Source organism: Bos grunniens, chromosome 22, assembly GCF_055505025.1.
Source record: "Bos grunniens cultivar Pamir isolate PY7600 chromosome 22, Bosgru_T2T1.0, whole genome shotgun sequence".
NCBI classification, from domain to species: domain Eukaryota; kingdom Metazoa; phylum Chordata; class Mammalia; order Artiodactyla; family Bovidae; genus Bos; species Bos grunniens.
Genome location: NC_141186.1, coordinates 7666847 through 7693291, shown reverse-complemented (window position 1 = coordinate 7693291; position 26445 = coordinate 7666847). Strand labels below are relative to the sequence as shown.

Below are 26445 nucleotides of genomic sequence, written 5' to 3'. Positions count from 1 at the left end.
AGCATTCTGCACCCTGGCACAGGGCTGGGGTGGCGGTAGTTACTTTTTACTTTGTACATGATCACAGCCTCCCCTTTTAAAATGCTCCACATGTCCATAACTCTACAGGTTAACCAGGAACCCAAAGACCATGTTTTCTCCTCCCCAGAAAATAAATCTCTAGTCCCAGGTGGGAGAGGGCACTGCATACAAAGAGCAGTGTTTCTCAAATACCAGCACATCAGAACCACCTAGTAACTTGATGGAAATTCTAATTCCACCGAATCAGAAGCTCTGTGGGTAGAGCCAGCAATCCAGGATTTTACAGTCAGAGGAGACGCTGACATGCACTAGAGTTTAAGAACCCTTAGCTTGGAGAAGAAGAAATCTGTGGATCAGGCTCCTTATTTAATTAAGCACCTGTGCCTCCCAGGTTCGGACGTACCTGGTGCTGCCAGTTTCGAGCCTTTTAGTAATTCTTCAGAACCAAATTGAATTGGTTCTTAGCTTCCTCCCGTTCTCTTTGCCTTTCTTACTACTGATTCGCCATTCATTTGTCCGTTTTCCAGCTTCCAAAATTTTGTTGCTGTTGTCTCCTGTCCTGTCCTTCAGTTCTGTGTATTTATGTCTTAAACAAAAATCTGTTCACTGAGATTTTACTGGTGTTTTGGGCAAGAATGACATCAGATGTTCTGTTTAGTGAGCCTTCTTAACCTAAATGATCTCATTCTCTATAATGAGATCATCACATGCTGTTGTACATGTAGCATGCACTCAGCTACATGCTGTTATACTATTTAGATCTACTGCCATTTACTTAAACCATTTCTAATTGATGGGCATCTAGATTATTTTGAACTTTTATTTTACTTATTGAAAAATTTTTAAATTAATGTGGCTTCACCGGGTCTTGGTTGCAGCATGTGGAATCTTTAGTTATGGCATGTGGGATCTAGTTCCCTGACTAAGGGTCGAACCTGGGCACCCCCTGCAGTGGAAGCCCAGAGTCTTAGCCACTGGAAAGTCCTAGTCTTCCGTCTATAGTCTTTCAGAATTTCCCCAACTGTTATAAACTTTCATATTATTCTATCAACTTCAAAACAAAAACTCAAGATACTTGTTGATGTTTTAATTAGTTTTGTATTAAATTTATACATCAAATTAGGGGTGATATTTACTGTATTGAGACTTAGCCAAGAAAATGGTTTTCTGTCTATTCAAGTCTTCTCTGATGTCCTTGTTTTAAAGCTTTCTTAAAAAAAATAGTCCCTGTCCATTTCTGAATATGTTTATTCTCAAGTATTCTGTGTTCCTAATTCTAATATTACTATAAATGGAGTCTTTTATTTCTTCATGAGAAATATTATGATATATATTTGTCTTCAAAATATAACATCTTGAAATTTTTTTAATATATAATGTTGCAGACACTCATGTACCCAATACCTAGATATAACACAGGTTATTATGAAATCTTTGCTTCTAATTGTTTAAGAAAATAATACAATGCAGATAAATCTGGCTCTATCCCCTGTTTCTTGCCCTCCCCCCTCAGATGGAGGAAGAGGGAATGGTATTTATCCTTACATACATTTTGTGATTTTACCACAAATGCGTGCATCCACATATACTATATTTAATTTATTTAGTCTCCTTAAATTGAACATGAATATTCCATTGTACTTTCCTTTTTAAATTATTGACTGATTTCCAGGATTTTATTAATGTTATAGTGCCTGTGGACTTATTTCTGTTGCTTCATCTCACAAACCATTTCAGATTTATTTATTTATTTTTTAGCAGATTTCTTTAGATATAAATCACATACTGTGGACTTCACCCATTTAAAGTACACAATTCGATGGATTCTGTACATTAATTTTTTAAATTGTGATAAAATATATATAACATTAAATTTGGCATTTTAATCATTTTTAAGGGGTTAAAAGTTCAGTGGCATAAATTTCATTCATAACGTGGTGTAACCATGGCCATTATCTAGTCACGAAATCTTTTCATTCGCCCAGAGAGAAACGCTGTTATGCAATAACTCCCCATTACAGCCCCCTTTCAGCCACTGGGAAGCTCTGGTCTACTTTCTGCCGCTGTGAATTTGCATATTCTAGATGTTTCACAGAAGTGGAACCATACAGTATTTTCCTTTTGTGACTGACTTATTTCATTTAGCATGTTTTCAAGATTCTGCAATGTTATAGCATGTGTCAGAATTTAATTTCTTCTTTATGGTGAATAATACTTTATGGTATATATACAGTCAATGCTCCATATCTGTGGGTTCCACATCTGCAGACTCAACCAACCACAGATTAAGGGGAAAAAAAAAACAAAAACAGAAAGTTCCATAAAGCAAAACTTGAGGTGGTTGCATAGCACCAACTTTTTATATGACATTTACATTGTATTTACAACTATTTACATAGCATTTACACTGTGCCGCCGCTGCTGCTGCTGCTAAGTCGCTTCAGTCATGTCTGACTCTGTGCGACCCCATAGACGGCAGCCCACCAGGCTTCCCTGTCCCTGGGATTCTTCAGGCAAGAACACTGGAGTGGGGTGCCATTGCCTTCTCCAATGCATGAAAGTGAAAAGTGAAAGTGAAGTCGCTCAGTCGTGTCCGACTCTAGCAACCCCATGGACTGCAGCCTACCAGGCTCCTCCGTCCATGGGATTTTCCAGGCAAAAGTACCGGAGTGGGGTGTCATTGCCTTCTCCTATTTACACTATATTAGGTATTATAAGTAACCTAGAGATGATTTAAAGTATATGGGAGGGCTGACCTGGTGGCTCAGTGGTGAAGAATCCACTTGCCAAAGCAGGAGACACAGGTATGATCCCCAGTTTGGGAAGATCCCTCATACATTGGAGTAACTAAGCTCGTGTGCCACAGCCATTGAGCCTGTGCTCCAGAGCCTAGGAGTGGCAACTATTGAGCCTACTTAGCACAACTGCTGAAGCCCACATGCCCTCGAGCCTGTGCTCCGCAAGAGAAGCCACTGCAGTGAGAAGCCTGTGTACTGCAGTGAACAGTAGCCCCCACTCACAACTAGAGAAAAGTACGCACAGCATAGCCAAAAACTTTTAATTATTAAAAAAAGTATATGGGAGAATGTGCACAGGACATATGCAGATATACTCAAATTTCTTGAACATCCTGGAATTTTGGCATCTGCAGGAGTCCTGGTGGCAGTACCCTGCAGATACGAAGGGAAAACTTGTGTACCAGTTTATCTGTTCATTTCATTCATCTCTTGATGGACACTTCGAATTGTGTGACACTCTTTTGGCTATTTTGAATAACACTGTATTAAACATCAGGGCACAAATATCTGTTCAAGTCCTGCTTTCCATTCTTTTGCTACATACCTTGCAGTGGTACTGCTGGAAAGGCTTATTTTTAGAATACTTTTCTTTCTGAAATAATGAACTTTTCTATGCCTAACAAGAAAAAAAATGCAAATCAAACTTAAAAACAGATATTTACATGTGCTTTTTTGCACGAAACGTCGTCTTATCTTTGGCCTCATCACAACCTCACACTCTTATTCTCCTATACGTTTAGCTGCTGCTTTCTGCCTCTTCCCCACTCCTGCAGGCCCTCACATTTTCTTGACCTTCCCTGGCCCTTATGATTGCTGGCTGTTAGAGTCACTGTCACCCTGCATAGCTCTCTCTGCTGCTGTTCAGGGTCCATGCCCCATACACCAGCCTGGGCCATTCTGCTGTCACACTCTGGCCCTGGAAACAGGCAGGAGGATTGTGAGTGTCAGTGTCGACTGGCTGGAACAGGGATTTGTACTTTCAGCCTCAACTGGACCTTTAACTGTCTGCACTTCTCTGTCTCCACCCTCATCTCTTCTCCCCATCCAGTGTGAACCGTCACCGCCACACTTTTCCCGTAATGTACAGGTGATGCTGTCTTCTCCTTCATCAAGGACATTAATGCTGCTGAAAAAGCCAGGTGACATAGATATACATTTCAGAGTGGGTATCGGATGAGGCATGAAAAGCGTATGTATATTTAAATGAGCAAAAACAAATCATTAAAATTTATGGGTACCAGAGAATAAGAGGGGAGGAATGAATTGTGAGATTGGGATTAAGGTATACACACTGCTATATATAAATAGACAACTAATAAGAACCTGCTGTATAGCACAGGGAACTCTATTCAAAACTCAGCAATGGGAAAAGAATCTAAAAAAAAAAAAGAGTGGATATATGTGTATGCATAACTGATCCCACTTCATAGATCACAGCCTATGAGTCATGCCGTGCAGGGCCACCCAAGACAGACAGGTCATAGTGAAGAGTTTTGGTAAAACATGGTCCACTGGAGGAGGAAATGGCAACCCGCTCCGGGGGTCTCACCTGGAGAACCCCATGAACAGTATGAAAAGGCAAAAAGACATAACACTGGAAAACGAGTCCCTCGGGTCAGAAGGTGTCCAATATGCTACCGGGGAAGAGCAGAGGGCAATTACCAATAGCTCCAGAAAGAAAGAAGCGGCTGGGTCAAAGCAAAAACGACGCTCAGGTGTGGATGTATCTGGTGGTAAAACTAAAATCCGATGCTGTAAAGAACAGTATTGCATAGGAACCTGGAATTTGGGTTCATGAGTCAAGGTAAAGCGGACATGGTCAATCAGGAGATGGCAAGATTGAGCATCGAAATCTTAGGAATCGGTGAACTAAAATGAACGGGAACGGGCCAGTTTAATTCAGACGACCGTTAGGTCTACTACTGTGGGCAAGAATCCCTTAGAAGAAATGAAGTAGTCCTCACAGTCAACAAGAGTCCAAAACGCAGTACCTGGATGCAGCCTCAAAAACGACCCAATGATCTCAGTTCATTTCCAAAGCAAACCATTCGACCTCACTGTGATCCAAGTCTAAGCCCTAACCACTGATGCCAAAGAAGCTGAAGTTGACAGGTTCTATGAAGACGTACAACACCTTCTAGAACTAACACTAAAAAAAGATGTCCTTCTCATCATAGGGGATTGGAATGCAAAAGTAGAAAGTCAAAAGATACTTGGAATAACAGGCAAGTTTGGTATTGGAGTACAAAATGAAGCAGGGCAAGGGAAAGAGAACATGCTGGTCATATCAAATAACCTTTTCCAACAACCCAAGAGATGACTCTACACATGGACATCATCACATGGTCAATACTGAAATCAGACCGATTATGTTATTTGTAGCCAAAGATGGAGAAGCTCAGTACAATCAGCAAAAACAAGATGTGGAGCTGACTATGGCTCAGATCATAAACTCCTTATTGCAAAATTTGGGCTTAAATTGAAGAAAGTAGGGAAAACCATTAGGCCACTCAGATTCGACCTAAATAAAATCTCTTATGATTATACAGTGGATGTGACAAATAGATTCAAGGAATTAGATCTGATAGAGTACCCAAAGAACTATGGATGGAGGTTCATAACACTGTACAGGAGGCAGTGACCAAAACCATCCCAAAGAAAAAGAATGCAAGAAGGCAAAGTGGTTGTCTGAGGAGGCTTTACAAATAGCCGAGGAAAGAAGAGCAAGGAAAGGCAAAGGAGAAAGGGAAAGATACACCCAACTGAAGGCAGAGTTCCAGAGAAGAGCAAGGAGGGACAAGAAGGCCTTCTTAAATGAACAATGCAAAGAAACAGAAAAACAACAGAATGGGAGAGACTAGAGATATCTTCAAGCAAATTAGAGATATCAAGAGAACATTTCATGTAAGGATGGGTACAATAAAGGACAAAAATGATAAGGACCTAACAGAAGCAGAAGAAATTAAGAAGTGGTGGCAAGAATACACAGAAGAATACATAAAAAAGATCTTAATGACTTGGATAACCACTATATTGTGGTTACTCTCTTAGAGCCAGATATCCTGGAATGTGAGTTTGGGTGAACCTTAGGAAGCATTATTACAAACAAAGCTAGTGGAAGTGATGGAATTCCAGCTGAGGTATTTCAGATCCTAAAAGATGATGCTATTAAAGTGCTGCATTCAATATGTCAGCAAATTTGGAAAACTCAGCAGTGGCCACAGGACTGGAAAAGGTCAGTTTTCATTCCAGTCCCAAAGAAGGGCAATGCCTTAGAATGTTAAAGCTACCACACAATTGCTAGCAAGGTGATGCTCAAAATCCTTCAAGCTCAGCTTCAGCAGCTCATGAACCAAGAACTCCCAGATGTACGAGCAAAGAGACAGAGGAACCAGAAATCAAATTGTCAACATTCATTGGATCATGGAGATTGCAAGGGAGTTCCAGAAAAACTCTACTTCTGTTTCACTGACTACACCAAAGACTTTGACTATGTAGATCACACCAAACTGTGGAAAATTCTTAGAGACGGGAATACCAGACCACCTTACCCGTCTCCTGAGAAACCTGTATGCAGGTGTCAAGAAGCAACAGTTAGAACCAGACATGGAGCAACTGACTAGTTCAAAGTTGGGAAAGGAGTATGTCAAGGCTGTATATTGTCACTCTGCTTATTTAACGTATATGCAGAGTACATCATGTGAAATGCTGGGCTGGATGAATCACAAGCTGGAATCAAGATTGCCAGGAGAAATACCAAAACCTCAGATATGCAGATGGTATCAGTCTAATGACAGAAAGTAAAGAGGAACTAAAGAGCCTCTTGATGAGAATAAGAGGAGAGTGAAAAAGCTGGCTTGAAACTCAGCATTCAAAAAACTAAGATCATGGCATCTGGTTCCATCACTTCATGGTAAATAGAAGTTGAAAAAATGGAAGCAAGACAGATTTTATTTTCTTAAGCTACAAAATCACTGTGGATGGTGACTGCAGCCATGAAATTAAAAGACACTTGCTCCTTGGAAGGAAATCTATGACTAACATAGACAGCATATTAAAAAGCAGAGACATCACTTTGCTGACAAAGATCTGTATAATCAAAGCTATGGTTTTTCTAGTAGTCACGCACGGATACGAGAGTTTAACCATAAAGAAAGCCGAGCACCAAAGAAGTGATGCTTTCAAATTGTGGTGCTGGAGAAGACTCTTGAGAGTCCCTTGGACAGCAAGCAGATCAAACCAGTCAATCCTAAAAGAAGTCAACTCTGGATACTTATTGGTAGGACTGATGCTAAAGCTGAAGATGTAGTACTTTGGCCACCTGATGTGAAGAGCTGACTCACTGGAGAAGACTCTAATGCTGGGAAAGATTTAAGGCAAAAGCAGAAGAAAGCAGCAGAGAATGAGATGGTTAGATAGCATCACCAACTCAATGGACATAATTTGAGCAAACTCTGGGAAATAGTGGAGGACAGAGGAGCCTGGTGTGCTGCAGTCCATGGGGTCACAAAGACTCAGACACGACTTAGTGGCTGAACAACAACAGCATTACTGATTCACTTTACTGTATACCAGAAACTAACACAACACTGTAAATCAATTATACTCCAATGAAAACATTTTAATCATTGCAAGTTAAAATGTTTTAAAGATTAAAATAATTGGAAACATCACAAAACCTAAAAACATATTTTGACTTATCCACTGCTTGAAACACCTCTGCCATCCTTCTTTCCTTAACTTCTTTTGGCTTCATGCTGTTTTATTGTCTCTTCAAATGACAGCAGTGTTTGTAATCTTCTCTAGTGAGATTGGCTCTTGAGTGTGGTTGATAGAAATTTGTTTTTCAGTATTGACAGTTTAGCAAAACAGAAAAGCTTCACATTTTGTTACTGATGGTGCTGTATGACTATTTAGTATTGTCATGCAAATTGGGAAGATGTCTTTCAAGTTCTTGCAAGCATGAGCGATAATATTTGGAAGAAATTACAGACAGGTTCTGGCTGCATAACATTTCAAACCCTGTTTCCCTTCCGCAACCCACATATTTCTGGGGCTGGATGCCTTAGAGCACAGTCATGTTGCAGGTCAGCATAATCTGTTAGCAATAGTTTGCCTACTCATGGGAGTGATAGTGCAGCTGGTAAATATATTTTCCACCCAAATTAAATAAATCCCCACCTCAACTCTCCTTTGGTTGAATCAAGGCCTATACCCACTCTAAAGCCCCTTCACCTAAGAGCATGCTTGACAAGAAAACTGGAGCAGAAAAAGACGAGTGTTTTAGCCTTTTGTGGTTAAATTGTGTTACTTTGCAAATTTTACAGAAACCTCTGATCACGCACTACTAGGACTCTCCCTTGGGGAGGGAGTGAGCCTTGGGGGCACTTCTGGATGCAGGAGATGAGTTCAGAGGCTGCTGAAGTAACCAAGGAATGAGATGACGGCACGGGCAGTAGGGAGTGGAGAGAGAGCAATCGATTTGAAAAATATTTGGGAGGTAAAATTGGTGACAAAGGGAAGTGAGAGTGTTAGTGGCTCAGTCATGTCCGACTCTTTGCAAACTCATGGACTGTAGCCCACCAGGCTCCTCTGCCCTTGGGATTCTCCAGGCAAGATTACTGGAGTGAGTTGCCATTCCCTTCTCCAGAGGATCTTCCTGACCCAGGGATCAAACCTGGGTCTCCTGCATTGCAGGCAGATTCTTTACCATCTGAGCCACCAGGGAAGCCCAGAATTGGTAGGATTTAGCAACTGGCTGCGGAGAAGGCAATGGCACCCCACTCCAGTACTCTTGCCTGGAAAATCCCATGGATGGAGGAGCCTGGTAGGCGGCAGTCCATGGGGTCACAAAGAGTCGGACATGACTGAGCGACTTCACTTTCACTTTTCACTTTCATGCACTGGAAAAGGAAATGGCAACCCATTCCAGTGTTCTTGCCTGGAGAATCCCAGGGATGGGGGAGCCTGGTGGGCTGCCGTCTATGGGGTCGCACAGAGTCGCACACGACTGAAGTGACTTAGCAGCAGTAGCGGCAGCAACTGGCTGAATGCAGGTGTGAGGAAGAATGAGGAGTCATTAATTGGTCCATGTTACAACGTTAGCTGGATAACTGGATGGGTATTGGGGTTAGCAACTAAGACAGAGAGCTGCAAGGAAAACGCAGGTGGGAAGTGGGGTGGGGGAGAGAAGCCAGTTATGCTCAGGATGCCTCTGGGGACAACTGGGGGAGGTCTGGCAGGCAACTCACTTAAGAGTGAAAAGTTCCAGGAAGAAGTCGTTAGGACAGACATGGATTCCACAGTCATTGTGGAGGCAGAGGGTGAAGTTCAGGAGAGGCTGAGATTGCACGTGGAGAGCTGATCCGGAAGGGCAGTGGGCCAAGCAAAGGACAAATCCAGAGGATCCCAGGTGTTCAACCAGCGGCTGCAGTAAGATGAACTCGTGAAGGAGACCGAATCTTCAGAAATTTATGTGATTCAGTAGCTTACGATAGATTGCAACGTTAACATTTAGTTGTCTTTCCCCTCGTTCTCTGTGTTGATATTTTAGGTATAGGAAGAGAAAAAAGAACAACTTCAAAAGTGGGCTCTTGCTTAGGAGACGTTGTAGATGTTCAGCTAGCTGGTTTGTTAGATGGTGTTCAGAGTATTTGTTTGCATGGAGGAAAAGAAACGGGATCATAAATATCCCCATATACACCTCTTCCTGCCTCTTTCCTTCACCAAAGACTTAAAAAGTTGACTGAGTTTCTTCTTTAGTCCATCTCAAGACTAAGCTGGGTGGAGATGGACAGTCTCTTCCACTGACTCCGGGGGATGGGAATTTCCCAGAGGGCTGCACCAGCCTGTGTGCGGTGGTGAAGGCTCCAGGCAGCCCTCCAGGCCGCACAGGACTCTTTTAAGTCAGGGCAGTGCTCTCGATATTTGCATTTTTAAAGCTATTCTCTTTGCTGTGGGTAAAACTCAACCAACTTGGTTAACACTTTGACCTCGAGGATGAACTCTAAGACTGTAGGGTAAACGCCCTCCTGCTCATTACCAATTCCTGAGAGGGGCAGTGGTGAGTTTCTTTTTGTATGCTTTTGAATGAGAGTTTTGTTCCAGTTCTTAATAGGGGTTCTATCAAAGATGAGTCCAGCTGACTTTTTGAAGATGGGTTATTCTGTAGAAATTAATCAAGTTGTAGTTGATTGACCTTGATGACTGGAGTGGATCTTGGAATTCCTTGAGGGTGGCATTGGGGCTGGGTGGTGACGGGGCATGGGAGAATGGCCAACGTGATTTTCAGTATTTCAGAAGCTTAATGACATTTGAACCTTGACCCAGGACCAGTCACACTGGCTAAATGTCCTCTTGGTTTATGGCTAGAATGACATTAGTTCAGTGGGTGAACCAGCTGTCTCTTAATGATCCATGGTGCTGGTGGAAACACAGTGTTTATGTCAGATAATCAAGGATGACAATGTCAATATTGCTTCATAAACGTTAGTCTTTAAAAAAATTTTTTGAGGCACAGTTGATTTACGGTGTTGTGTTAATTTCTGCTGTCCAACAAAATGACTCAATTATACATATAGATACATACTTTTTCATATTCATTTCCATTATGGTTTTATCGGAGGATACTGGTTATAGTTCCCAGTGGTACACAGTAGGACTTGTTGTTTATGCATTCTACATATAATAGTCTGCATCTGCTAATCCAAACAGATAGTCTTTTAAAGCATCGCCTAAACTCCTGTGGCATTAGTCCATTCATTTCCTGCATACCTGGCTTTTTTAGTCTGTCTTCCGAAGTGATTTCTCTGAAACCCTGATCTGGTCAGGATGCCTTCCATGACTCCACCCCTATTTTCATCAAGCCTCATCTTTCCATTCTCCCTTTTATTTAAACCATTTTTTAAAGTATACTTTACAATGCTGAGTTAGGTTCAGGTGTACAACAAGATGATTCCGTTCTTTTCCACTCTTTTTCAGATTCTTTTCCTACATTACAGGCTTTGAATATAGTTCCCTGTGCTATGCAGGTCTCCCTTTCTTGTACATGACTGTCTAGCCTTAAGATACAGGTACAGAAAATTCCTCAAGTTCTACAGGAGGTGCCTCTTCTACTCCCTGGCCTCTGCACAGATCGGCCCCTCACTTACCCACCTAGAAAATGAGGACATGCCTCATTAGCTTCTCTGGGGAGTCATCTTTGAGTCGTCTCTCTGTAGATTTAGTCACACTTTGCTTTCCGCCACTGAGTTACACTGTGGAAATCTTGAATACACAACTTCTCCTAGTGTTAATATGACTTGTGTATACACACTGCACTCTAGACTTGGGGCTGTTATTATCCTTAGTACCAAGCACAGGACCTGACACAAAGTACTTTCTTTTCATTTTTTTTCTGTGCCCCGTGGCTTGCCAGATCTTAGTTTCCTGACCGGGAATTGAACTTGGCCCCATCAGTAAAAGTGCAGAGTCCTAAACGCTGGACTCCCAGTGGATTCCCCAGTCACTTTCTTAATGAGAGTTTGCTAGATCAATGAACAAAAACATTAGAAATCTTAGGGAGAGAACAGTTGGTCACTGTTGCATCTGTTGGCTTCTACTAGGAAAAGAGCAGCTTTCCATGTTGAGTTTGTCCCTCTAAATAAGTAGGATAAGAAGCAGTATTTACGACAAGTCTGAAAACTATGATTAAAGTACAAATTACTCTGGAGACATAAAGGTTCAGACGTCTATTTTGCTATGTTTGTCTATTTCTTTTCTGACACATTGGTTACTTGGACAGAAGGTTAGAATTTTGCTATATGATAATCAGTGAAAACTCTCTATAATAATTTTTTTAAAGGTTGTGGCAAATGTGATAGACAGAGGGAGGCTTAATATGGAGACTATAATGAGCTCATCCTACTGATTTAAAAAATCAAGATCCAAATAGATAACTGGATGAAAGACATAAACAAGTATAGACGTCTAGTGAAAACTTTGACACACCTTATGTTAAAAATCATATAAGATGCTTATATCATTTGACCTAATGACCCCTCACTTGACTGGAGGAAGAAATGGCAACCCACTCCAGTATTCTTGCCTGAGAATCCCATGGCCAGAGGAGCCTGACAGGCTACAGTACCTGGAGTCACAGTCGGACATGACTGAAGTGACTTCACGTGCACGCCCCTCACTTGGAACTTTATTTTAAAAATTCTGAACGTGGAGAATATTATAGACAAGAAGTTGTTCATTGCAATATTATTTATAGTATCAAAAACTGGAAATAATTCAATACCTAATATTGAAAAGCGATGGTTATATAACTTCTGTTATATCTGTTTGAATATAATATACAAGAAAGTAAAATTGTTGTTACTATTTGGCCCATGCCAGAAGTGCTTTTGGTAAGTGGCAGGAGTAAATTATAAAATTATCTCGTCTTTATATGTGCTTAACTGGTGGTCCAGTGGTTCAGACTCGGAGCTCCCAATGCAAGGAGCCTGGGCTCAATCCCTGGCCAGGGAGCTAGATCCCATATGCTGCAACTAAAGGTCCTGAAAGCCTCAACAAAGATTCTTGAGTGCCACCACTAAGACCCAGCGTGCCAAAAAAATAAATAAGTAACAATAGTGAAAACGAAAAAGACAGAGCCAGAGGAACAACACTAAACTTGGAGTCGAAGTCCCGGCTCCTCCCTTGCCCCTTTCCGAAATCTTGAGCAAGTTCCTCGGTCTCATCCCTAAAGAGGAAATATGATAACAAGCTATGAGGGCCTATGTAAGGAGTAAATAAAATGATAGAACCGGCACATCAAAGTCAGCCGAGTGTAGGTTGAATAAAAGTGTCTGTGCAGTTGACTTTTTCATCCAGTGTGGTAGAGAGGTTGCGGCCCTGGCCACACCTTGGCTTTAGAAATTAGGTGGGTCGTGGCCCTACCTCGCACAAGTAAATAGGGGATCTCAGACTGCTGTCAGGTCTCCCCTCTGGATCTGTGCTGACTGCTGTTATTGGCCAGAATGTTGGGGGGAGAATGCGGTATGTCGCCTGGCAGAAGAGAAAGAATATGATCTAGGCTTCAGGCAAAGCTGGGAAGAGAGACCTTGCATCCTGCTGTAAGATCAGGAGTCACTGTGGCCTCATTTGTGTTACTGTGTCATAAAGTTCACTGTAACATGATCTTTTAAATTTCACAGAAACATAGACTCATAGAATATTAGAAATACCAAGGGTTCCCAGCTCCAGATGGCTGCCTGTCTATGTATCTATCTCTTCTTCCTTCTAAAATGTGACTAATGATAAAAAAAAAAAAAAGAATTTTTTATTTTAAATGAAGCCAACAAGAAGGGAGCTGTCCATGCATGAGAGATTTCAGCAGATTTCTGGGAAACAAAAATAGATGGAGCAGTGGTGACTGAACAAGTAAGATAAGGAAATCTAGGTTCCCAGTGAGCATGGAAGAGGGTTATAGGAACAGGGAACAGGGAGTAGATTGACCATAAAGAACCAAGAAGAGCTGGGGTCTTGGAACTACAAGTAAGACAAAGGATGGAAATGAAAGCTGAAAATGGAAGATCTGGGTGGTCCAGTGGTTAAGATTCTGCACTCCTTATGTAGGGAGTGGGTGTTCGATCCCTAGTCAGGGAACAAAGATCCAAAATCCCACATGCTGTGTGTATCATGGCCAGAAGATTTTTAAAAAGCAGGGGTGGCAGGGTGGGAAGGCTGATGAAACTCTACGTATTTCCAGTCATATCCTTCACTCCTTCACCCCACTTTCCAATAAACTGTCCATCAGGGAAGCATCTTTCTACCAGCCAGAAAATTGGAGGATTAAAAAAAAAAAAAGTGCATAGCCCCAGAGCAAAGACCCCACATGTTATGTCTGATTCCCTGCGAAGTCATCCTAAAACAGAGGTCCCCACTGGACAAGCCTGGCTGCTGTACGTATAACAGGACTGGCACAAAGAAGCTGAGTGTGCAAATGCTAGTGCATTCGTTTGCATTACCATTAAATGTGAATAGACAGCTAAGGATGATGGCCACATGTTTGTGCAAACCCAGAAAAACTGCAACCAGGAGGAGGAAGACCAAGATGAAATAAACAGAAAAGTAACCCTAAAGGCAACAGAGAATCCACAGGACAGATCTTAAACAGAACAAAGCAAACCTTCTCAAATGTATATCCTTCAGAGATATCTGAGAAGATATGGCATCGATAAAAGAAGAACAGAATACTTTGATAAAGGAGACCAAGAAAAAGTTATCGGAAATTTTAAAAATATCCTAGAAATTAGAGTGAGAAGACAGATGGAAACAGGAGAGGAAAGATGAGACCCATAGAAGAATAATCTGGGAGGTGCAGGTTACTCATAAGGAAGGGGAGAAATGGAGAAAAAGCAAACAGCAAAGAAATAATACAGAACTTTCTCCAAAATAAAAAAGAATATCTGAGTTGCCTAGCACAATAAATGTAAAACCCATGTGTGTCCAGATGCACCTTTACAAAAATTTAGGATATTGGGAATAAATAACCTACAAGCTTCCAGAGAGAAAAAGCTGGTCACCTTTTTCAGGAAGGTGCTTGGCATGAGGCACACCAGGTGACAGAGGACACTGAACAGCACCCTGGTCATTCTGAGGGAAGATGATTTTTTAGAAAAATATTTTTATTTGGCTGCATTGGGTCTTAGCTTCAGCATGAAAACTCTTAGCTGAGGCATGTGGAATCTAGTTCCCTGGCCAGGGATTGAACCCGGGGCCCCTGCGTCGGGAGTCTTAGCCTCTGGACCACCAGGGAGGTCCTGAAGATGATTTTCAACATAGAATTCTATACCTACCCAAATTGCTAACTAAATATGACATACGCAGACATTCAAAGGTTCAGGAAGTTTCCTTCCCATGTACCAGTTCTTAGGAAGGTACTTGAGATTGCTCTGGTGAAATGAGGAAGTCGTGAGATTCTAGAAACAGGAGGGAAAAGCCAGAATAATGATAAAGCCTGGGGACTTCCCCGGTGGTCCAGCAGTTAAGACTCCACGCTCCCGATGCAGGGAGCAAGAGTTTGATCCCTGGTCAGGGAATGGGGATCCCACAAGTGGTGCAGCGGGGCCATAAATCAATGAAATACGAAAGTTTTTCTAAAATAATCGTGGACTCTCAACCCTTGGAGCAGAAGACTGAGGGTCCCAGTAGGAGGATTTCTGGGAGAGAAAAGAGTGTTGGAAGAAACTTGATACCGTCTTTGGAAATTTGGAACCATCTAAGCACCGTGTGAACTGCACAGCAGAGAGGAAGAAAGAAAGGCAATTAGAAACCCCAGGGAAGAGAAAAGAAAACTAACATCTGCAAGGAGAGAGAATATGCCATCCTGATACATATCTGCCATTTAGCTGTGCAGAGAGCAGTATTTATATAATTGTAATAATGTGAGCACAGGTGATTAATTTTAATATAAGGTCAATGTGCACTTGATGGGAGGACTTGTGACTAATAGGGTAGACCTTTAACCTTGACATTTAAAAAGCACAGCTGATGGTTTGGAGATGGGAGTGGAGAGGAGAGCTAAGGGGAAGGATGCAGACAGCCTTATCTTTAAATGTGTGGAGACGATGGATAATGTTCTAGTCGGTAAGAACTAAGAAATAAAGGTATAGGGTATTATTTAAAGCTACAAAGATAACCAGTAGAGAAAGTAAAAATAGTGACATAACCATATTGGCAAGAAAGGGTGATATCTGAAGAGTACAACTGAGCTAAATCCCATGTATTAAAGAAATAAATGATCATGCTTTAAGTTGGTCAAACAAGAAGTAGCAGGTAAATTTAGAGACTAAAAGAAGCAAAAATCGAAACAGTGAAATGATTTTAAAATGGTTTCGTCTGAAGAACAGAACTAAAAGAATGTTGCAGGAAACCACTGCTTTTTACTATGCTTTTTAAAATTACTTTTAAAAAGGGAAGCTGAGAGGCGGCTGGGGGGTGGGGGGCGGGCGGGGAAAGAAGGAAGGAACTAAGAGCCCTGACAGATCATAATACAACCTATTAATACTTGGAGATTCCAGATGGACATCGACTTTTTTTAAGACCTGGGAATGACACCCGTATCTTCTGACATTAATATAAATTGTGTGTGTGTGTGTATTTAATCAGGTTTTGTTTTTGTTTAAAAATCATTTCAAATTTACAGGAATATTTCAAGAATAAGAATAGCAGGACAAACACTTGTGTCTTCCACACCCAGATTCACCCGTGTGAATATTTCACTACGTTTGTGTCATCATTTGCCCCTCGCCGAGCCCATATGCTCTCTAAACCTCTGGAGGGTTTTAGACATCAAGACTCTCGACCCCTACATACTTCAGTGTATGTTGTTTAAGAATAGGCAAGAATATGCTCTTATATAACCACAGCAAATTTAACACTGACACAAAACTTTAATCTACTCCTAAGATTTAATTTGCACACAGCATCTTTTCCTGCTATAGACTCCCCCCCTTCAGAGTCAGTTTGGGCACGTACCTTTTATTTCTTTTCCTCCCAACTCATCTTCAGCTGTCACTTTCATCCTCTCTAACTTGTTTTTGCTCTTTTGTTTCACCCCATTCCTAATTCAGGTCTCAGTTGTTGTTTTTAAAAATAATTTTATCTATTTTTGGCTGTGCTGGATCCTCTTTGCTGCATGGGCTTTTCTCCAGAGCAGGGCCGGCTCTGCAGTTGCGGTATGTGGGCTTCTCTTGCGGAGCCCTTGTTCCAGGGAGCATGGTCCTCAGTAGGTGTTGTGGCTCCTGGGCTCTAGAGCACTGGCTCACTAGTTGGGGAGCATGGGCTTGTTTGCTTTGCAACATGTGGGACCCTCCCAGACCAGGGATCAAACCCATTGTCTCCTGCATTGGCAGGCAGATTTCTTACCTCTGGGCCACGAGGGAAGCCCCAGTTGTCATTGTTTTAATGGTAGCATTTAAAAATTTTTATTTTTGGTGTATAGTTGATTTCTCCTGGCAATCTTGATTCCAGCTTTTGCTTCATCCAACCCTGCGTTTCTCATGATGTACTCTGCATATAAGTTAAATAAGCAAGGTGACAATATACAGCCTTGACGTACTCCTTTCCCAATTTGGAACCAGTCTGTTGTTTCATGTCCAGTTCTAACTGTTGCTTCTTGACCTGCATACAGATTTCTCAGGTCAGGTGGTCTGGTATTCCCATCTCTTTCAGAATTTTCCAGTTTGTTGTGATCCACACAGTCAAACGCTTTGGCATAGTCAATAAAGCAGAAGTAGTTGTTTTTCTTCACTTGCTTTTTTGATGCTCCAATGGATGCTGGCAATTTGAGCTCTGGTTCCTCTGGCTTTTCTAAATCCAGCCTGAACATCTGCAAGTTCACAGTTCACCTACTGTTGAAGCCTGGCTTGGAGAATTTTGAGCATTACTTTGCTAGCGTGAGATGAGTGCAATTGTGTGGTAGTTTGAACACTCTTTGGCATTGCCTTTCTTTGGGATTGGAAAGAAAACTGACCTTTTCCCATCCTGTGGCCACTGCTGAGTCTTCCAAATTCGTAGGCATATTGAGTGCAGCACTTTCACAGCATCATCTTTTAGGATTTGAAATAGCTCAACTGGAATTCCATCACCTCCGCTAGCTTTGTTTGTAGTGATGCTTCCTAAGGCCCACTTGACTTCACATTCCAGGATGTGACACCACCCTTATGGCAGAAATCGAAGAAGAACTAAAGAGCCTCTTGATGAAAGTGAAAGAGGAAAGTGAAAGTGTTGGCTTAAAACTCAACATTCAGAAAACTAAGATCATGGCATCTGGTCCCATCACTTCATGGCAAATAGATGGGGAAACAATGGAAACAGTGACAGACTTTATTTTGGGGGGCTGCAAAATCACTGTAAATGGTGACTGCAACCATGAAATTAAAAGATGCTTGCTCCTTGGAAGAAAAGTTATGACCAACTTAGACAGCATACTAAAAGGCAGAGATATTGCTTTACCAGCAAAGGTCTATTTAGTCAAAGCTATGGTTTTTCCAGTAGTCATGGATGGATGTGAGAATTGGGCCATAAAGAAAGCTGAGCACCAAGGAATTGATGCTTTTGAACTGTGGTGTTGGAGAAGACTCTTGAGAGTCCCTTGGACTGCAAGGAGATCCAACCAATCCATTCTAAAGGAAATTAGTCCAGAATATTCATTGGAAGGACTGATGCTGAAGCTGAAACTCCAGTACTTTGGCCACCTCATGCGAAGAGCTGACTCATTGGAAAAGACCCTGATGCTGGGAAAGATTGAAGGCGGGAGGAGAAGGGGACGATAGAGGATGAGATGGTTGAATGGCATCACTGACTCTACGGACATGAGTTGGGTGAACTCCAGGAGTTGGTGACGGACAGGGAGGCCTAGCATGCTGCAGTCCATGGGGTCGCAAAGAGTCAGACACCACTGAGCTGATAGCTGATTTACAATGTTGTGTTAGTCTATTTGTTTCCACTTTCTGTTTTCAGGTGTTTTGTTCTATAATTATTTGAGTGATTCCTGGAGCTTAAAGCACAGACATACACAGGCGTGTGCTTAGAATTCTGTTTTGGAGGGAGTTTTTGGTTCCTTTGCCTTTCCAAAAATCACTGGCACTATTTGAATCTTTGATCATTCTTTTGAAACATGAATTGTAGAGATGTGTTTCTGAGAGTTTAACAGCCATTTTTCTTTTCTTTTTTCCACTGTGGTTTATAGTTTGCAAAAGTACCAGAAGGTCCTATCCCCCCATCCACACCGAAGTTTGCATATGGAAAAGTTGCTCTGAATAAGGTAAGAAAAAAACTAACAGAAACATTAAGAGTGAGGAAGTGGAATTCAGCAGTCATGAGTCAAAGTGTTATGTCTGGCAATCGGCTCCTTATTTTTTTGTGAACTTGTTTTCTGTGAGACTGATGGGGTGGGTGATGTTTCTGGGAAAACGGGGACACAGGCCGTGAGCTGCTGTGTGTGATGCTGACAGGGTGAGCGCGTCAGGCGTGAGCGGGCATTCTTAGATCATTTTGTTTCCATTATCAGTGGCAAAACCAGCCTTAGGAGCCCTTGTGGGAATAACATCTAACCTTACTGTTACGGCTAGTGACATTCATTTCTATAATTCTCCTTTTCTAAAAGCAGTTCTCAAAAGCCACGAACATTAACTCTAAATTATACACTGCCCTCCATCTCAAAATCATGTCTTCAGGAAAAAAAGAAAAATCATGTCCTCATGGCTTGTGGCTTATATGGTAATTGGGACATATAATTACCATATTGTGGGAAATATGGTAATTGGGAGTGGGAAAGCCAGAAACGAATCATAAATATTAGCAAAGAGCTTTTTCTTCTAGGGAAAGAGCAAAAGAGGAGAGGCTTCATTTGATAGGAGTGACGTAAGCCCAAGGCAATTTGTTTTGACCATCTTCAGGTTTTCCCCTCTGATAATCCCTAACTCCTACCTGGGTTAACTAACAAGAAAAAAAAAAGTTACACATTTCTTAAGAATCTTGATATGCTAAAATAGCATCATAAGTTTTTATCTTTAAGCAAAATGCCAAACATGATTGTATAATGTTTCCATTCGTGAAGCCCTTTGATGTTTGGTTGAGCTCTTGTAACATTTTCCACCTAGTGTCAGATATGTGTGTTACATTCTACAAAGAATGTGGTTTCTCTGCCTGATAGGAATCTTGCTTTAGATTAATCAGACTTTAATCACATTTGTAAAGGGAGTACCTTCAACTTGTTCATTGCTACTGCTACTTAAGGAAAAGTTTGGTTTGTGTCTTTTTAAGCTGTGAAAAGTTTATTTTTATGCAACAGAAAATAACTGCAAATGTTTTGAACAATATTGCTAACCTTAGTACCAAAGCACATTCTGTTTACCAGGAAGGAGAACTGTGAGACCAGAAACTAAATACAGGATTGAAGACAGCAAATTGACATAAAACTGTGTAAAGGCTGGGAGTTCCCTGGTGGTCCAGTGTCGAAGACTCTATGCTTCCAATGCGGGGGGCCCAAGGTTTGATCTCTGGTCAGAGAGCTAGATCCCACATGCTGCAACTAAGACCCCATGCAGCCAAATAAATGAATAATTAATTTTTTAAAATACTGAATGAAGTTTATGTAGATCATAGTAATATAGGATAAAAGCTCTGACCATGAGCTCCTTTAGTTATCCAAGTAGGAAAGCACTCACTTAGCTGAATTGATGGGATTGTACCTAACCGATGGTTTTTTTTTCTTCCATGCTACCTATCAGTGAGGTAGCTCTAAAAAGCGTTTATAAAAATTCCTAACCAGTTTCATGCTGGGGAAAGCCCTGGGTTTGAAGTCAAACCTAACTGCAAATCCCGTCTGGGCCGTGACTCAAGTGAAATCCTGAGTCCCCAGTTCCTTCCTCTTCCCTAACAAGGGACAGTATTGCCTTCCTTGCCGGCTTTTGTGAGGACTCAGTGAGGTGTGTGGGTAAAGGGAGGTCTCTCCTAGAGTTTGGAGAGGCACCCACGGTTGTTTTGTACATCAGAGTAAACATCATGGGCTACGAGTAAACACAGTCATTCAGGCTGAATGTAAGTGTTAATTGGGTGTCTACTATGTGCTGGGCATTGGAGGTGAGCACAGTACAGACCTTGCTCTTAAGAAGCTGACTGTCCACAAGGAGGACAGTGGGGTCAACAAGTGGAAGGTGATCCAGGCATGGGGAACATGCTGCTGACAAGCTCAGAGGAGGGCACAGTGGGGCTGCTTCACTCGGAGGTGGAGGGGAGCTTTTACAGAACCTTGGTTTTCATGCATTTTACGGGCCTTTCCTATACAGGAGGTTGTGACTGAATAGGTATGTTTGAAACTCTTTACAATATCATCTGTTATTTTTCATCCAGAGTTAGGGACTGGATAGAATTGATTCCACTCAGGACAGCCCTGAGTAGAATTCAAACCATTTCATTTAGGGGTTTGGTCAAATCCGCTGTCTCTGATGATGACGTTATTTCTACTGTGATTAAGTGAGGGGTGACAGTGAGTAAAAGCTGCTTTTGTTTCTTTCCAGTTAAAGACAGTGGAGGATGCTCTCAACATCCTGTGTCCCTCTGGACCCATAAAAAGTGTTTATCCTTTGACATTTATCGATGTGAAACAGGTAAGGCTTCAGAGGTAATGCTTTACCTTTTTTCTACCTTCAAAAATATGTGCTTTCTACACTACCTGTTCTGAACACAGGGACCAAAATGATAAGCAGATAAATCAGACCCCTATGTAAAATCACCTCGGATCTCCAGGCTCTAGCTCTGTATGCTGCACAGTGGCTGATCTTTGCTGTTCTCCCCATCCCATTTCTTATCACATAGGTAATAACCTGCTTTAGCATAATTCTGTGCAGGTTATACATTGAGTATATGTCTGATATAATTAGTCTTATTAGGTATCAAAGTAAAACCACTGTTTTATTACTCAAAAAAGACACTTATTTGTTCTTGCTGCTGCTGCTGCTAAGTCGCTTCAGTCGTGTCCGACTCTGTGCGACCCCATAGATGGCAGCCCACCAGGCTCCCCCATCCCTGGGATTCTCCAGGCAAGAACACTGGAGTGGGTTACCATTTCCTTCTCCATATTTGTTGTTAGTTCCAAGATATAGGGACTGTGTTCTTAATAGATTAGGTTATTAGAGATTTTTTCCTGCCTTTGCAGAGAAAAAGAAGAGAGTACACGGTGTGTGTGTGTGTGTGTGTGTGTTTAATCTCCAGGCACAGCTCCATCTTTATTGTAAAATTTACCCAACTTTTTGTGTTAGAAAACTTGCAAGAATAGTACAACACCCATAGAGCTTTAACCTAGATCCATCAAGTGTTAACAGCTGCTTCATTGGCATTCTGTGTGTGTATGGTTTGGAGTCAGCTGCTTTTTGTTTTTCTTAAGCATTTGAGGTAGTTGTCAACATCATGACACTTCCACTCTTAAATATTAGAGCATGTATTTTTAAGAAGGACATTATAGTACATGATCACAAATAATGATCACCCTTAAGAAATCTAGCATGGATACAGTCCTATTATCTAATATACATTCTACGATCAGGTATCCCAGTTTATTTCAGCAATGTCCCTTATAGCTTCTCTCTTTTCAGTCCAGTTGCCAGTCCACTATCACACATTGCATTTAGTCTGCTTTCATCTGAAACAGTTCCTGAGTCTGTTTTTCCTCTCTCTCTCGTGACATGGTCATGTCTGAAGAGTTCAGACAGTTTCTAAGTTTTGCAGACCACACCTCACCGGTTAGACTCAGTGAGACATTTTTGGCACACACACAACGGCCGCAGCGTGTTCGTCTCAGGCTGCCGTAGTAGGGTCACTTGGTGCCTTTAGTTCAGTGTTCTATTTGATCACTTAGTTAAGATCTCAGCTCTGGTTTTTGAAATGGAAAATTATGTAGGGGCTCCTTTCTGACTTCTGAGGAGATCACCTTCTGGAGAATGATATAGTAACAGCACATTTGATCTTGCTTTAGCTTATTTTGTTATATTATTGTATCTTGGAACTAAGAACAAATAACTGTCTTTTTTTGAGTTTGTGATTTCACTCCAGCAATACTGCTTTGTGATAAATAAAAATGATTAATTAAGCCCCCCTCACTTTTTTGTTAGCGTTGGGTAGTGTTCTTTCTCTGGTTCCAACACACACTGGTTGTACATCCGTGTCTCCATCTACCTGTCCTCTCCACTGAGGAGGGTCGGAGCACATCAGATAAGACACAGCTCAGAGCAGTGGGAACCTGGGAAGTGGATCCCAGGTTAGTGTCCTTGCTTTTTCTCAGCCCCTTTCTGCTCTCTCACCTTTGGCCAAGGCAGTGCTCTCAGATCAGGTGTGGCTCCTGGGCCCTGACTGCTTCAGATCTGGGACAGGCCGTAGAAGATTTACTTCCAGCAAACCTCTCGGTGGGCACAGCTGCAGGGAGTGGGGTGCAGCTCTGGTACCCCTGCAGCTGCCTCCCCCATCCGCCCCGTCCGGAGTCCTCACTTTGCCATTGCAGGGAGCATCTCACCTTCTGCTCCCCTCCTGGAAACCCCTAGTCTCTGAGCTAGGACTCACCACTCTGCTGCATTCAAAAGAAAAAAAGAAACAAGAGATGGAGATTTGGGGGTCTGGAAGGGAGGCATCCTTGTGCTCGAAGGTTTGGGTGATGACAGTGGCATTTCTTGAGTTCAGCACTTTCCTGCAGCACAGGAACACGGGTTAGCATTTTCCTTCCGCTCCTGCATATCACCCCTCCCCTTTGCTGGGCTGCTCTTTCTCGCATTCAGGGCTGAGGAGTGGGAAACTGTTTCCTGCTGGGTTTCCATTTGGATTCTCCTGTATGACCTGACTTGTCCAGCTCTCCCAGCTAATGACCACTCAGGAAGCCATTCACCCAGGCTGGTGTTTGGGGGCTTCCTTTCCAACCAGGGGTCCCAGCATCTCAAAGTACTTTCTGAGGCTCATTTAGAGGCACATTTCACCCCCACCTCCATCTGTCTCTCGCCGCCTGTTTCCCTCTCGCCTCCACTTGAAACGGTTTCTGATTGACTCTTGTTTTGTATGTTAGAGCAGAGTTAGCCCAAGAAGCTGGAGAATGCTTTACGGAGCATTCTGTTGCTGTTTACCTTTTGTTTTTGTTGTCCTTGGTTTTGGTTTTTGAGGTAATGGCAGTAACCTTTTGATCTGTGACAGGATCCCCCCAAGTTATTCTGGGCACATCACCTACCACGTTCCAGGGTCTGGTTCCCTCTTGTGGGAGGGGAGGGGATGTTTGACAAAGGCCTCCAGGCTTCCTTGCAGTTAGCTGCTGTGATGGTTATTCTGTGATCTGAAAACTGAAGCCAGTTCCCTTTAATTAGACAGAATATTTGCCGAAGCTGGGGAAGCATTTCATTCCTATAGTTTTAGAAATGTTGCTTTCACGCGGATGGAGGGTGACCCAGTTCTCCTAAGGTGAACTGCAAGAGTGATGTCTTTTTCTTGCATCCTTCTCTAACCAGTACTTTGGATTTGTGCTGTACCGAACAATGCTCCCTGAAGACTGCAGCGACCCTACACCCCTCTCTTCGCCACCCAGTGGTGTCCATGACCGGGCCTACGTCTCTGTGAACGGGGTAAGAATTCTCTCTGAATTTGTGTGTCTGCCCCCACGGGGGAGGAGAGTTGTGGGTTGCACTTGGTAATGATCTCAGAGAGACAGCAGTAAGCAGTCCTGAGGAGAGATCTTATTCCTTGCCCGGGAACTGGACCTGGTTAGCCTGGATGAAAAGCAGAAATCTTAGCTGCTGGGCCACCAGGGGCTACAGGCAAAGTTCTCTTGGCTCTTTCCCCTGTGTGAATGCAAGAATGTTTCAAGGAGGCAAAAACTGTAAAAACAGGTAGCAAGTTTATCCTTAGAGACACAGCACAGGAAGAGGGACAGCACACAGAGAAACAGCGTGTTTATCCGAGTTCCCTGGTGGTTAGGAGTCAGCATTTCACTGCCAGGGCCTGGGTTTGATCCCTGATCCAGGAACTGTCTTGCATGCCACACAGCAGGACCAAAATACAAAAAATAAATAAAAATAAAAGACTGAAGCAAGGCAGAAATACACACCTGGAGAGGACAGCAGGTGTCCTGAATGGGGAATGTAGTAAAGAGGTGATTCAAATCCCTTATATAAGACAGTCCTTCTGGGTCTTTGTGTACCTTTGGCCAATTATCGTTTCTTTTTTCACACTTGACCTGTCCTTGGGCCTTCCCCAACATGCGTGCGTAACTTTTTGCTAAAATGGATCCCACTGCAGAGGCCTCTGGGTGCATGTCCTCACTTGTCATGGGGTGGCACGTTGTGACCCCCAAGGAGCCTGCCTGCACGTGTACGGACAGGGAAGTTTCCCTTGCCCTCAGGAGTGGTCATCTTCAGCTTCTCTTCAGCAGAGGTCAGCTTCTGCCACTAGCTTTGTCCTTGGAGTGTCTTCAGTTTGACCCCACTTGACAAATGCCAGATGTCCAACCCAAGGGCCCATCTATCTCCTACCTCAGTAACATGACAGTCAGGGAGACTGCTGCCTTCCCATCCTCAGGCTCCACCCTCCTTGTGATGCTCCTGAGCTCTTCCCCTTGCTGGCTGGTGTAGCCTCACCTGCACTCCATCTGCCTGAGGTATACACCCCCTCGTCCATCCGAACTTCCTGGTTGCCCCCCTAGTCCAGGGCCATCCCCTCTGACTGACACTGGGTGTCATTCCTGTCTTCTTTACTCTTGGATGGCAGGGTCTGTTTTGTATACACCAGATGAGTCATTTTAACTTAGGGTCTTCATCCTACATGAGAAGTTATATTCTGAAGGGCTGTTCATGATAATCAGAGCTAAGAGATACGAAGACTTTGATTTCATACATAACGTTATAGGATTTCCATTCCTCTCACTGAGACAATCATGTGAAATAAACACATGAAAGATTGTTCCTAACCAAGAAAATTTGTTGAGGAAAAAAAATTTTTAATTTTTCTTTAAAAAAAAAAAAAAGAATGAAGTGATTTTAATATATGAAATAGGCAAACGACAAGGTCCTACTCTATAGTACAGGGAACTATATTCAATATCTTATAATAATCGATAATGGAAGAGAATATGTAAAATGAAATCACTTTGCTGGACACCCGAAGCTAACACAACATTGTAAATCAACTATGCTTCAAAAGCAACACAAAAGGAAAGAAATTAAGGGCCAGAGAAGGGAGTGATTCACCCAAGGTCACTCAAGAACTATCAGAACTAATTCTCTGCTGCTTCGATTTCTCTACAGCAATCTCCCATGTCTCCCAAACTACTTATTCTTTTTTTTTTTCAGATTTTAAACTTTTTCTTTTGTATTGGGGCACAGCCAGTTAACAATGTTGTGGTAGTTTCAGGTGAGAGACAATTTCAAATGAAAATATTTCCATCCTATGGTGATGAGTGGTTTTGAGTGGCAGCAAATGTCTAAAACGCTATGAGTATGTATACTGATGGCAACGATTTCTAAAATTCCAATTTGAGGGTTGTTTTAGTGATTTTTTTGTTTGTTTGTTGTTGTTTTTTAAAGAATCTTGCATTTTAAAAAGTTAGGAATATGTTGCTGCTAAATTACCAGTTATTTCCCCTCATTCTATTATTTCATCTTTGTGGTTAATGTATCATATCAGGTATTTTGAAGTAAAACTACTCCACCTAACTCTCTGATTTTATCTCGTTTGTCTTATTTTGTCCCATCTCCATGTGATTTAAAACCTATTTTTTATTACTGCCTTTTTTGCTGTGAGCGCATGAAGAGATTCCTGTATTAGAAATCTTTCCCTGGAATTTCTGCCTCCATCCCCTCTCTATTAAAAATAGATGCACAGCCTACTCAATACTCTGTAATAACCTATATGGGAAAGGAATCTGAAAAAGAATTCATATATTGATATGTATACATATAACTGCACCACTTAGCTGTACACCTGTAGTGAACACATTGTAAATCAACTATACCCCAATATAAAATAAAAGTTAAATTTAAAAAATAAGGGACTTCCCTGGAAGTTCAGTGTTTAAGACTGTGATTCCACTGCAAGGAGTGCAGGTTTGATCCCTGGCTGGGGAACT

General features: G+C 42.1%; 1 protein-coding gene across 2 annotated transcripts in view; it reads left to right on the top strand.

The window, feature by feature from the left end:
- The window catches only part of GLB1 (galactosidase beta 1), a 103558-nt gene that overhangs the window by 53169 nt on the left and 23944 nt on the right, over nt 1–26445 (top strand). For both annotated transcript variants that reach the window (XM_086365684.1, XM_086365685.1), the window contains exons 11-13: nt 18541–18615; nt 20873–20962; nt 23834–23947. In XM_086365684.1, the coding sequence (XP_086221810.1) occupies nt 18541–18615; nt 20873–20962; nt 23834–23947 (279 nt within the window). The remainder of the gene's footprint in view (nt 1–18540; nt 18616–20872; nt 20963–23833; nt 23948–26445) is intronic.